This window comes from Xiphophorus couchianus, chromosome 7 (assembly GCF_001444195.1).
Source record: "Xiphophorus couchianus chromosome 7, X_couchianus-1.0, whole genome shotgun sequence".
In the NCBI taxonomy this organism is placed as follows: Eukaryota; Metazoa; Chordata; class Actinopteri; order Cyprinodontiformes; family Poeciliidae; genus Xiphophorus; species Xiphophorus couchianus.
The window spans coordinates 17,233,820-17,246,148 of NC_040234.1; the positions used below are offsets into that span (position 1 = coordinate 17,233,820).

A 12,329-nucleotide genomic window follows, 5' to 3' on the forward strand; every position below is an offset into this window, starting at 1 on the left:
AATACTTCACCACATTCTAATTCATACATATTTCATACTGTAAATATGGCTTTACTAAGTTTTATATTTAACAAGCAAATATTTTGAAAAGTGTTTATTTTGCCAGAATTGGCTATCGGTATTTTATAACTGTTACTTAAATTTGTGTCTTTAAAATGTCAGAATTTGCACCTAACTTAATATTTTTGTCTGTATGAAGACAATGTTTTTAAATAATATAACAAATATTCTGATTGGTTACTCAGTACCTAAGAGTCATTTTTACAATTTTTTTTTTCTCTTACTTGAGTAAATTCGTCATGGCAACTTTTTACTTTTACTTGAAATATGTTAAAAATATGTTCAAATTGTGCTTTTACTTGACCATCTATGCCCCTCTAGGAACATCCTAACAATCTAAATGTGTATTTTTCTCCTGAAGCATATCACATTATTGTTGGTACCTCTACTTTCTTTGTTGCTTTCTACTGTTTTGCAGTAAAAAGCCAGGCCTAAATATATATTGTTCAAAGTCAATATCAAGAAAGACATTTATTCATTTAAAGATAAAATGCAGAGGATTCTTTGAAAACAAAGCTTAAAGAAAAGTTTATATTTTTTTTCTCTAGATCTTCTTAAGTCAAAGCTAACCAAACCTACTTTCTGTCTTGAGTAGTAGGGATCCAGGTCTTCCAGCGCTTTTGACATCAGGCCTGCAGGAATGTCATACAAAAATGGGAGAGGCTTGCCTGCCTCCAGATCACGGCTTGGTTTGAGCTCATCCTCATACTGGCATTTTTTCTCTTCATCGTTGGACTTATTGGCTTTTTTCTCAGCAATTCGTTTCTCAATGACTTTGAGCGACTCGCGGGTGAGGGGACGAAAGCTGTCAGGACCTGCTGGTACAAGGAGTTCTGCCATCTTTTCATCCTGCACCTTCAAGAAGAACAGCTGGCCTCTGATATGGGAAAAGTCTGATGAGTAAAATACAGAATCACAGATTTATTACAGATTTGTCACCGTTTTATCTTTATTTTGCACAAATACCTCACAAAAGCATTCATATGTTTTAAATTTGTCATATTGCCATAATCACAAACTTATAAATTATTTATGTTCTAAAAATATATTGGATATACATTGTTTAGGGGTTTTTGTGACTGACACATGGTTTTGAAAGTAAAACCATGTGCATGCACCACTGTGGCATGCATTTGTACTTTTTAATTCAACAACTCCATTGTGCTTCTGGGGAAAAGTTTAGGGTTCTCGTCTTTCAAGTGCAACATTTAATAAGCTTTTTTCCACAGTTGGTGGTATTTAGCTTTGTTCATCTTTTCATCAACTGTAACTTACAAATCTGATAAAGATTTTCACAGCGTCAATTCAGGTACTTGGTCATGTGTTGCATACTTGTTCAATTTTTGGATGATAGATCAAACAATACTAAATGGGATGCTCTATGATTTGACCTGTCCTGTTTGGTCACTTTTATTCTCTAACAAATCTTTCAGGCCTTCACAGAACAGCTGTATTTATCCACCTAACATGTCAGAAAAGCTATAATGAGGCTGAAAATTGCTGCAATGCACAGAAATTTCTTCCAGCTGTGATAAAATTAGATCTAATTATCTTCTCATCTGGAAGTGAAATTAAAATTTGACATGACAATGATCAATTCCAGGTGAAACTCCTGTACCCCACCACCATCACTCAAAATGGAATGAGACTCTTTTTTTTTTTTTAGGTCTGCGTCTGACAAAGAGCAAAGAGGGGAAAAGATCCATCCTACAAATAGGCATGACTGGTAGGATGTGTTAGGAAGAGTTATGCAGTATTAAATATGAATGCATCACATCTTTTACTGCAGATCCTAGACCCAGAGAGTTTTTGTCTGATCTACAGCATCATCATGACCAAGCATCTGTTCCACATGTTTGAATTAATCAACTATTATCAGTTAGTACAGCACGTCTTCACAAACCAGTGTTTGAACATCAGCACATGTTCAATTAACGGTAGAATGTGTAAACATTGTAGATAACTTCCTACTTTATTACAAAACTACAGGGCGGATATTAACTATTAAATATATATCAGTTTAAGATCTTGACCAATTGTGGAGCTGCTGAAATTAGTCAGATGTCAAACACAAAATGTTTTGTGTTTGTGGGATTCATGATATGTAAAGGTATCAGTTTTCTAGCATTAACATTTCTAGCACTGAACAGTACAAAACCCACCATCAAGTGTGTAAAATGTAATAGTTGCCATGGGCAACTCCTCCTAAATGAGACATTGGAAACGTAAGTGTTTTCATCTTCAGGAAAAAGTAAGATAACTACACAGGTTGGTCACAATCTCAAGTACAGAGTTGTTTGTGATATTTGGTAATTGTATCTTCAAAAGTAGTCTTTCACTTCATGCTTATACTCATATCTTTACGCTATACTATATACATATATTTTGCTATGTATAAGCAAGTTACATTCTCTTACATCTAATTTTTGTAAAATCTTTAGACATGATAACTTTAGAATGGATTCAAATTTGATTTTCAACAATTAGCATTTTAAAACATGGGCAACACCATCTTCCTCACCAATATGAAATAATTGTATGTCACATATTAAACTTCTACAATTCTACATATCTTAGATTTGATTTTTTACAACATGAATTGGGATGTACTGGTGAAGTAAAAAAATATATTTCTACTTTCAGATCTTTGCAAGTGAAACATGATGAAAATCTGAACAAGCAATATTTTTGCTGAAAAGCAAAAAAAAAAAAGAAAACGATCTACTTCCCATTTATCGCGTTAGCAAATACTTTTTAGACTTCTATTCTTCCAAACAGAAAAAGAATTAGACCTGAGGATACTTACTTATACTTATCTACCAACCCTGAATAGGAGTATCTAGTTTATTTACTTTGGATCAACATTATTAGCTTTTTCTTCTTTTGCTCTTTCCTTTGGTTTGTTATTTTGTTTGTACTTCCTTTTAAATCCTGTAAAGCACTTTGTATTGCCTTGTTGCTGAAAATGTGCTATATAAATAAAGTTACCTTTACATTTTAAACAGCAACAGGTTTTCAGAGTATAATAACAGAGGCGACATTATCATCTGTTTGGGTGTGCTTCCATAGGTGATTATGTGTGAAAAAAGTGTGTTTGAAAATTATTTGTCTGATTTGAGAACAATGAAAAGGCTGAATATGACTTATTTATGTTTCATACTTTTGAAGTGTTTTGTTTGTCAAGACCTGAAATGATGCCCTTAAATCCACCCCTTCAAGAGGAATAATGTGAAATTGTTCTAAAAGCTGAGCATTATTGGTAAAATATATTTAAAAGTTTCATTATCAATTTGCTAAGACACTAAATAAAGCCATGAGAGTTGAGACATTTGGGTATATTTCTATATAATTACCAGGAAAAATAAATTAAAATGCAGAAGCAACAACACGCACTTTCCTAATTTCAACAGTCATTCCTATGAAGTCAATATACAGCATTCAACATCAAAGAAGGCATGCATCATTCTGTCTGTCTGTTACAACTCATTATCCGCTGCTTGAGATATAAACTAGCACTTTGAAGCCTCAAATAGGTCCACTTCACTTTATCTCCAACCTGTCTGCATCATGACCTTGTGCTCACGAACCTGACAAAAACACATCTGTTCTCACCTACTCATTGTTGGAACAGAACGGAGACTAAATCACTGTGATATTTGTTATGCGTCATAAATTTAACAGCATCCTGATGTGCTTTAGTGATGATGGACACTGACCTCAAGTCAGGAGGTCAAATGGAGGCAGAAAATTAGCTTAAATATTTAATGCAGATCAATCATTGTAAACTTAGGTTATTGTCTTTTTTTACCTCAGGGTGCTTCTTGTGGCTTCAGTGTGTAAAAGATAGTTTATAACTGGTTGTAGACAAATTAGATCTGTGCTTTTTAAAAAGTGTGGGACAGCAGCCTACAGTAGAGTATACAGTACAGCATATTTTGGAAGGCATGAAAGTTGCAGATCTGTGCACAGTGGAGCAGTATGTACTTGTAGGATAGACCCATAATGATGCGAAAACATTTTCTAGAGATGCACAATATATACTTTGTTCAAGATTTTAGGTGTACATTAAAATATTAGGCCAGATATTAGGCTCCTCTTGCCCAAGATATCCACAACAGATTAAGTTTTTACTGACTTAGATGCCAAAGCTGACATTGTGATCAAGTGAAGAGGGAACAGAGATGGAAAGCTGGCTCAACACCTCAGATTTATCAAAGAGTTATTATTTCTTAAAGCAAACTCTAAAGACTTTAAGCTCGCATGAATGTTACATTCTAATTGTTTACTGTGACTTGTGGGAGAAGGACGGATATTTCACCACATCGCTTAATCCTGTCAAAATCAGAATAATTAACTGGTAGAATAACTGTGACTCATTACAAAACTGAATAAGGTGATTTCAACTTTAACATATTTGCATGTAAAGTGATAACCAGTCAATATTTGTGGTGTCTCAAGAGAGCAACAGTCTCAAAGCCCTTAAGTAGTTCTGGCTTGCTGGCCCAAGACAACTCCAGAAGCCATCTCTTTCAGTCAGGGCGTTGGCGTAAGAGCTGCTGATGGGTGGTCAACCAAATGCTTCTCCGAAATCATTTTATATTTTTATGAACAAGCTGCTAAGATACACTGTTTGCCCATTCTGCACAGTGTAGAAACAGGACAGTCTAATCTCTAATTGACAGCAATCTAATAATACTGTTGACAGTCAGGCAAGCAGGAAGTCATCTAAGATGGAGTGTGGGCTAGTAATTGCTGCCATGCCCCATTACATTCCATAATGTAGTGAGGGGAGAATTTAGCAGTTTGGGCTTTAAACCTTTGTCAAAACATCAATCACATCTTTTTTTCAACACTCTTGTACAATGGAGTAATATTAGGTGTTATGGCAAACAGAGAATACATCAATACAATATTAATAACAGTAATAAAGAAGATTAAAAAGCAGCATATAAATGTACAAGCACCATAGATGAGATAGAAAAACATCTGAACAAATTACTACATATTAGAAGCATAGATAGATAGATAGATAGATAGATAGATAGATAGATAGATAGATAGATAGATAGATAGATAGATAGATAGATAGATAGATAGATAGATAGATAGATAGAAACACTTATGTAAATTAACTTATATAAACAAGTTAAATAAATTATTACTCAACTTTCGAATTGACTTCACAGCTAAAACTCAGCATACTGATTTCTACTCACCGTCACTTTTCCATCCTCCACAGGTGAACAGCTGACAGAATGTGTTATTTTGGGGGAGGGAAGGGAATCAAAGTTTAAAATCCTTCAAAGTGTCTGAAACTTGTCCCGGTACAGATTTGCTCCTTTCAGTGCCTTCATCAGCAACAGCCAGTGAGTCAAGAATTGAGTCCACCACTCCCAGCGACTGAAGCGCTTCTGCTGCTGCGCTTCCTGTTCCAGGGACCAAGTGAGGGCAGTTTTCAGAATGACTCTATAAACAGTGCTGCGTTGAGCTCACCAGGCGTTACTGTCGGAAACACGATGCTTGTCACTGGCACTTAAAAGCTGAGACCACAGCTATACATTTTACTTTCCAAGTAATCTCCTGTTTGTTTGGGCTGAAAACGAGATTCTAGTGTCATTGGAGTTCGTTTATCAAAGAGTCTATTTAAGTCTCTGTTAAACTCGCTTTAGTGAGATAAAGCAGCAAACCAAGCTGCAGAACTAGTGTCACAGATTACCTTGTTTCTTTAGCAGAGCTTTGTTTCATACTCAGCAAGGAGGAACCAAATCTGTAGGTTTTAAAGTTTGGGATTAGGATAGCGTGATTGTGAATTGGAACTGTTCCAATGCTGCACCCTGGTGGACAAATGTTACACTACATGGAAAAAGCTGCTTTGAGTGCGAGAGTTGATTCCCTCCGAATAGAATGACGCAGAACTGCTTGTGGTGGTTAGAATCAGTCGAATTTCATGCAAATCGGTCATTTGTGTATATTTACTATTTCCCGCATTCTTCTTTTCCTTCGTAGTAGAAGTATTAGATATTTATTATTAGTGTTGGTGGTGTGCACTTGCATATGAGGTTGCTGACGCAGCCAAATCAAGAAAAAAAATTGTTACAGATAAAACCATAGCTTAAAAGGTATTATTATTTACATTATATTAATATAAGTGAAATGAGACTATAATGTGCCCATTTTATATTCGATAAATAGTTTACTGTGTGTTTTAAACATATTTATTGTATTTTCTTGAGACATTTCAAACAAATATGATTTAATTATGGGATAATTGCACTTCATCAACGCAGTTTCATCTTTTTTTATTAGAAATACAAGAAACAACAACAACAACAACAACAACAACAATAATAATAATAATAATAATAATAATAATAAAACCAGCACCACCTCTTTACACTTGGTTTCGTGCGCAAATAATGACCAAGACATTCCCGTTTTTTCTTGAACAATGGACACATTGTTATAGTAAGCTCAAGGGGAATAAACCTCTATCAAATGCATTAACCCAATTTGCAAGTTCCAAGTTCATAGGCTACTCTGGGATTCAGTCTTGAACTTATTTCCCAAAATGAGTATAACATACTAATTTGATTCAACATCTAAGAATTCTCGCAATAATCCAGTCAGATGTTTTAGTCAAGATGCGGGCGCGGCCGAGCGAGGGCGCTGCTGTTCCTGTGGATTGTTTCAGAAGTGGAAATAAAGCCTGAAAGTGACGGAACGTTTCTCAAACGTTGATAATGTGAGAAATCCGCCTGAGGAAAGTCAAGGGACAAAGGATCCGCACGGTGCTCCAGAATGGCTCAGCAGGTAGGACGCGAGAGGATTTCTAAATATTATAAACAGTGTTTTGAAATTCTTTTATTTCTACTGGTGTTATTCTTTCTTCTAGCAAAGCAACGAAGAAGGGACAGCATTAATACATATGCACAAACCTGAATGGAGATGTTCAATGATCTCTGCTTCTTTTAATTTCATCAACTCCATTATAGGATCTGGAATAATAGGTGAATATACGGCCTAATGGTATGGTCATGTTCGTAACTAACATACTATAGACTTCTCATCTAAAATTGTGATTTCTGAGATGGCAAAACTGCTGTTGCTTATTTTTCCACAGTAACCAATGCTTTAATCCAATCCCTGCAGCAATATCATATGACCAGCGCCTGCTGAGCCCCCTCTGTTTTATTTATTCATTCATTAGATCCTGAAAAAACAACAAAAACTTTGCGAATACAGTTGTGAACTCTAATCTGACAACTTTTCCAACAATTTTGGATTGTAGCACCTTTTTGGCTAATGAAATTAAAGCCCCCAGGAATACTTGATTTTCATTTCTTGAACTTGAATAACATGTGACAAAAATACTGTTTTTTGTAGCCTTCTAGCGCCAGATGATCCTTTTGTTTAGCCAACAAAAAGAAAATAGTTACACTCTTTAAGTGCAAAAGTTTTCATAATCTTTAAAATACAAGCCACAAACTTCAATAATACATTTGATCCTGAATTCATGTGAAAGACCAACCCAATATAGATTGTACATGAGATGCAGAAGGAAAAGGAATTACATTTAATTTTACAAGTAAATATCAGAAAATGTGGGGTGCATATAACATTTCTGGATTCTATACTTTGGAGAACAGCCTGCTGCTGCCATAGCAACAGACTTTTGGGATCTCTATCAGCTTAAGGTATTTTGCCTGTTGTCCTTTGCAACATAGTTCCAGCTCAATTAGATTGAATGGAGTGTGTACAGGAGCACTTATTGTGAATTATTGACATAGTTTGCAAATTAGATTTAGGTCTGGATTTTGAATAGACTACGCTAACAGAGGCCTGTATTTGGGTTCAGTGATCTTTCCATCAATGTTTCACCAATGGGATGATGTGTTCAGGCTACTACTGTCTTACAGGACAATTGAATGTTCGCAAAAGGATTCACCTTTGGTCAGATCTGGCCAGAACACATTCTTTCTTATTCTTTCGAGCTAACATGAACTGAATGGCTTCATTTACTTCTGCTGCCACAATAGCTATAGTGTGGAATTCTTCAAAATTCCAATTTATTTTCTTTGTATATAACTTTGTTTATTCTTTTATTACGTTATGCTCAATAAATTCAAAATCAAACAAAAAATAAAAAAGCGCAGAAAATCAACATCATCGTTCACTACTTCTGTTCGCTGACTGTCCAGGATGAAATTCATTCAGAGAAATTAAGCTCAAAAGAGAAAACCCTGCAGAACTATTAAGGGGAGATGAGAATCGAGCACAATTAGGTAAGACGGCAATGGCAAGGCTAGTGTCCCCTTAACCGCCTGTGACAACAGGCTTGCTGAGGTTATATTAAAACACAGGTACACTCTGTTTTCTAATCAGGTTACTTCAGGTATTTGTTTGAACTAACTTTTTTATTCAGTATCACAGTGAACAGGACCCAGAACAAATGCTTAAAAACGTTTTCAGATTTTCTTTTTAGTTGGCAAATTTCAAGTTACAGCTTGTGACTCCAATATATATATAAAAAACAAAACAAAACAAAAAAACAATCCGAGGTGTAATAGTGTTTTTGTTGTATAATCAACAATTAACAAGTCTAGTTTTGTTCATAAAGCTTCAACTGATGATTTGAATATATTTCATAGATTTAAACAATTTTTTCCAGCTTTGAAAAAGTTTCGTATTTCATTTTGAACTGGAACTGTGCTTTCCCAAAACTAGGTTTGCCATATGCATTGAACCAGGCTGGGCTTCCATTCGGCCTGCTCCTTTTGATGTTGGTTGGATTCATAACAGGTGAGAGATAACACTGAAAATGGATTGTATAATAAAAGGGTGGAAAACAAGGATAACTTTGAAAAATGGAAATTTAATTAATTGTTTTTGCTTGTTTTGTTTTATGACAGACTACTCAATTGTTCTACTAATTAAAGGAGGAAATCTCTCAAGATCAAACAGTTATCAGTCGCTGGTACAAAACACATTTGGTTTTCCTGGATTTTTGATTTTATCTGCTCTACAGTTTCTGTATCCTTTCATAGGTATGTTTTTAAAACACCACAAGGAGAAATGATTATTTATTTATGCTGCCCTGTGTCCTGTTTATCTTTCTTTTTATCTTCTGTTGTGATCATTGCATAGTAGAAACATTACAACAGACAATCTTAACAATAAAGCACTGATTTATCTTCTGTCTTCTTCAGCCATGATCAGCTATAACATCACAACTGGTGACACACTGACCAAAGTATTTCAGAGAATCCCAGGAGGTTGGTAACTACCTTTTGACATAGATGGATAAAATACGTTTATGGACTTTATTTTATTCATGAAGAACAAAATAATAATCTAAATCACGTACAGAAATTCCATTAATCTTTTATCCAATGTTTGTAGTTGGTCCAGACCACATTCTTGCAGAGCGCCACTTTGTGATCTTGTTGTCTACCTGTCTGTTCACCCTGCCGCTCTCACTTTATCGAAACATCGAGAGACTTGGGAAGGTACGGTTATACCTAAATAACAATGTCCTGTGTACTGCTTAGATTATCTTGCTGCTGAAATCTTGTGTGTTACCAGGTATCCTTCCTGTCAATGGTGCTAACACTCACCATCCTCATCATCGTCATGATCCGAGCAGCTACTCTTGGGCCGCAGATGTAAGAATAAGTCTATCATGAAAAACTGACAAAAATTTAGTGAACAATCACTTCTGGAAAGAAATGTCTGTATCTTTGTTTTACTTGACATTAATGTTAGTGTCCCTTTCTAGTGTTCCTACAGAGAATGCATGGGCATTTGCAAAGTGGAATTCCATTCAGGCTGTTGGCGTGATGTCTTTTGGTGAGTTTAATGATGCAGATACTGATGACAGGGAATTGATGTTTCCAAGTCATTCCAGACAATACTCTTATCCAGTGAAACAGTCAAATAGATCAGTAAAATCTGATTTTATTTAAACACATCTCTCATAAATAATGCCTGCTTTTAGTTACTCCATCGTTCGCTTAAAATTCTACATCAGGCCACAATAGCAAACACTTTTCATTTCAGTTTGCTTTCTCTCTTATTGTTGTCTAATCACTAAAGACATCCCGACATTTCCGTAATATAGGAACATATACAAAGAAATAAATTACTACACCTACTTTTTACTAAATGTCATAGACTTAGTTTAAAATTAGGCAAGCACCTCAGTTTATTGATGTAAATCTTTAACGAATTAATTTTTCATTAACATGCCTGTTTACGTTTCTTTAGCCTTTATTTGCCACCACAACAGCTTTCTGATCTACAACTCTCTAGAGCATCCCACTTTGTCCAACTGGTCTCGGGTCACCCACATCTCTGTGGGCTCTGCACTGATAATCAGTGCTGCATTCGCTGTTGCAGGCTACACAACATTCACTGGCTACACACAAGGTATGAGTCTAAACTGTATAGCAATACAGCCCATTACTGTGTTAAATTTATTTATCTTTCCATCTTCAATAATGATTAATTTTTTCATTTGGGTTATATTCAGGAGACATTTTTGAGAACTACTGCAGAAATGATAACCTGGCAACATTCGGTCGGTTCTGCTTCGGCCTCAGCATAATTACCACATTTCCACTCGAGTGTTTTGTTACCCGAGAGGTAAGTCATATTTGGAAAGGCCAACCTAAAAATGTAGCTGCTGAAGTTTACATAAATGGGTTAACACAGTGTTCTGAAGACTAAGTTCTGCCCAGCTGCTCAGCCAGAATTGATTGATTAGTGTTCAATGTAATCATTTCCTCAATGTTTGCAAAAGATTAGGTTTTCTTCCTATTGTCTGTTTCCTCAGGTGCTTTCCAATGTCATATGCAGCCGTCGTCTTTCCAAAGCTGAACATGTCTCGATAACTCTACTCATAGTTGCTGTCTGCACAGCATTATCCCTGGCTTATGACTGCCTGGGAGTAGTTTTAGAGCTAAATGTAAGTTGTGCATGTTCAAACAGGCTCCACCTGCTTACCTAACATCATTTAGCTATATGCAAATTCTCAGAATGAACTTATTGCTTTTTCTTCTGCCCTCAAGGGAGCTCTGAGTGCCACACCTCTGATCTTTATCATCCCGTCTGCGTGCTACCTCAAGCTCTGCCCAGGCCACTGGTTCCATGGTGAAAAGCTGATTCCCATCATGCTGATAATAATTGGCTTGTTTGTTATGATCACTGGCCTGATACTGATTGGTGTCTTCCCTCAAGATTGCTCACATGGTGTTGAGATGTTCTACTGTGCCGATGCCAACGTCTCTGGCACTGTACCCCCTGAATGACAGAAACCTGTCCCACATATGTATTTTCCCTAGAGATACACTGACACACATATAAACAAAGGGCAACAATATCTTTATGTGGATCAAGTATCCTTATTCTTACCTCAGGAGAGTATGCCAAAGTGAGCTGTTGGGTTCTGCATCCTTTATTTTTCTTATAATTTAGTTTATAGCTGTAGTAGCGTCTCATGTATAATGAGATAGTTGTGTTTTAATTAACTGTCTATAATTTTGAGGTGCTGAATAAAGAGGATGTTAACTTTCTATCTTCATATTTTAACTAATAGCTTGTTTTGATATAACATTATGGATTCAACAAAGAGTTCTCCTTATTAACAACAGTGTTGAAATAACTATTGTATGTAGAAGTATCTATTTTGACAAATTACTAAACCCTAAAAATTCCCTGAATGTGATTATACCAAAATAATATGATGCTGCACCTTTAGATGGACTCATTGCTTTTATATTGCTGTTTCAATTTCACTGTGATCTGTTCTCTGCTTGATTTTGAGAACACATAATATATTTATCTAAATTTGAATGCATTGTATCACTCAAGGACAAAGTCTATTGTCAAAGTCATCTTTTTAGAAGAAGTAATAAAGTGTTATATTCCAACCATATGGGCAATGGTGTATTTAAGTGTGCATTATGGAGAGGTGAGGTCCAAAAAGCTTCAATAAAACGTCTCTTCATTCAGATATTGTCTTCTGTTTATTTTGTGTTATTTTTTTCTTTTTGTTGAAGTTCTATACAATTTGAACTAGAGAACCAATTACACAAAGTAAGAATTTTAACAGCAGAGTTATTCAAGATTTGAAAAAACATAGTCATTTAACTTGTTTAACAATTTTCACCATTCAGGTTGTTTTTCAAACCAGTTCCAACCCATTTTCAAAAGGATGTGTTATTCAGCACAAAACATGTTTATTGTACCCATAAATTCTAATAAAAAACATG

General features: G+C 35.5%; 2 protein-coding genes across 4 annotated transcripts in view; one reads left to right on the forward strand and one right to left on the reverse strand.

The window, feature by feature from the left end:
- The window catches only part of scn1laa (sodium channel, voltage-gated, type I-like, alpha), a 36,145-nt gene extending 30,332 nt beyond the window's left edge, over positions 1–5,813 (reverse strand). For both annotated transcript variants that reach the window (XM_028022254.1, XM_028022253.1), the window contains exons 1-2: positions 5,277–5,813; positions 640–953 (exon numbers count right to left, since the gene is read on the reverse strand). In XM_028022254.1, the coding sequence (XP_027878055.1) occupies positions 640–900 (261 nt within the window). In that variant the 5' untranslated portion in view covers positions 901–953; positions 5,277–5,813. The remainder of the gene's footprint in view (positions 1–639; positions 954–5,276) is intronic.
- Positions 5,814–6,563: 750 nt separating this feature from the next.
- slc38a11 (solute carrier family 38 member 11) lies at positions 6,564–12,070 on the forward strand. 2 transcript variants are annotated; one of them, XM_028021928.1, is made up of 12 exons: positions 6,564–6,870; positions 6,953–7,067; positions 8,785–8,859; positions 8,970–9,104; positions 9,267–9,332; positions 9,460–9,566; positions 9,643–9,722; positions 9,836–9,906; positions 10,324–10,485; positions 10,589–10,701; positions 10,892–11,023; positions 11,127–12,070. In XM_028021928.1, the coding sequence occupies exons 1-12, from the start codon at positions 6,859–6,861 to the stop codon at positions 11,364–11,366; spliced, it is 1,308 nt and encodes a 435-aa protein (XP_027877729.1). In that variant the 5' UTR covers positions 6,564–6,858; the 3' UTR covers positions 11,367–12,070. The 2 variants fall into 2 exon arrangements, with proteins under 2 accessions (XP_027877729.1, XP_027877731.1); XM_028021930.1 differs by lacking the exon at positions 6,953–7,067 and having other exon boundaries at positions 6,567–6,870.
- Positions 12,071–12,329: the final 259 nt, after the last annotated feature.

Bases quoted from the DNA above. Each gene is read 5' to 3' on its own strand.
- slc38a11 (XM_028021928.1), top strand. The intron at 7,068-8,784 runs GTGAATATACGG...TCCCAAAACTAG, and splicing joins TATAGGATCTGGAATAATAG to GTTTGCCATATGCATTGAAC. The intron at 10,486-10,588 runs GTATGAGTCTAA...GGTTATATTCAG, and splicing joins ATTCACTGGCTACACACAAG to GAGACATTTTTGAGAACTAC.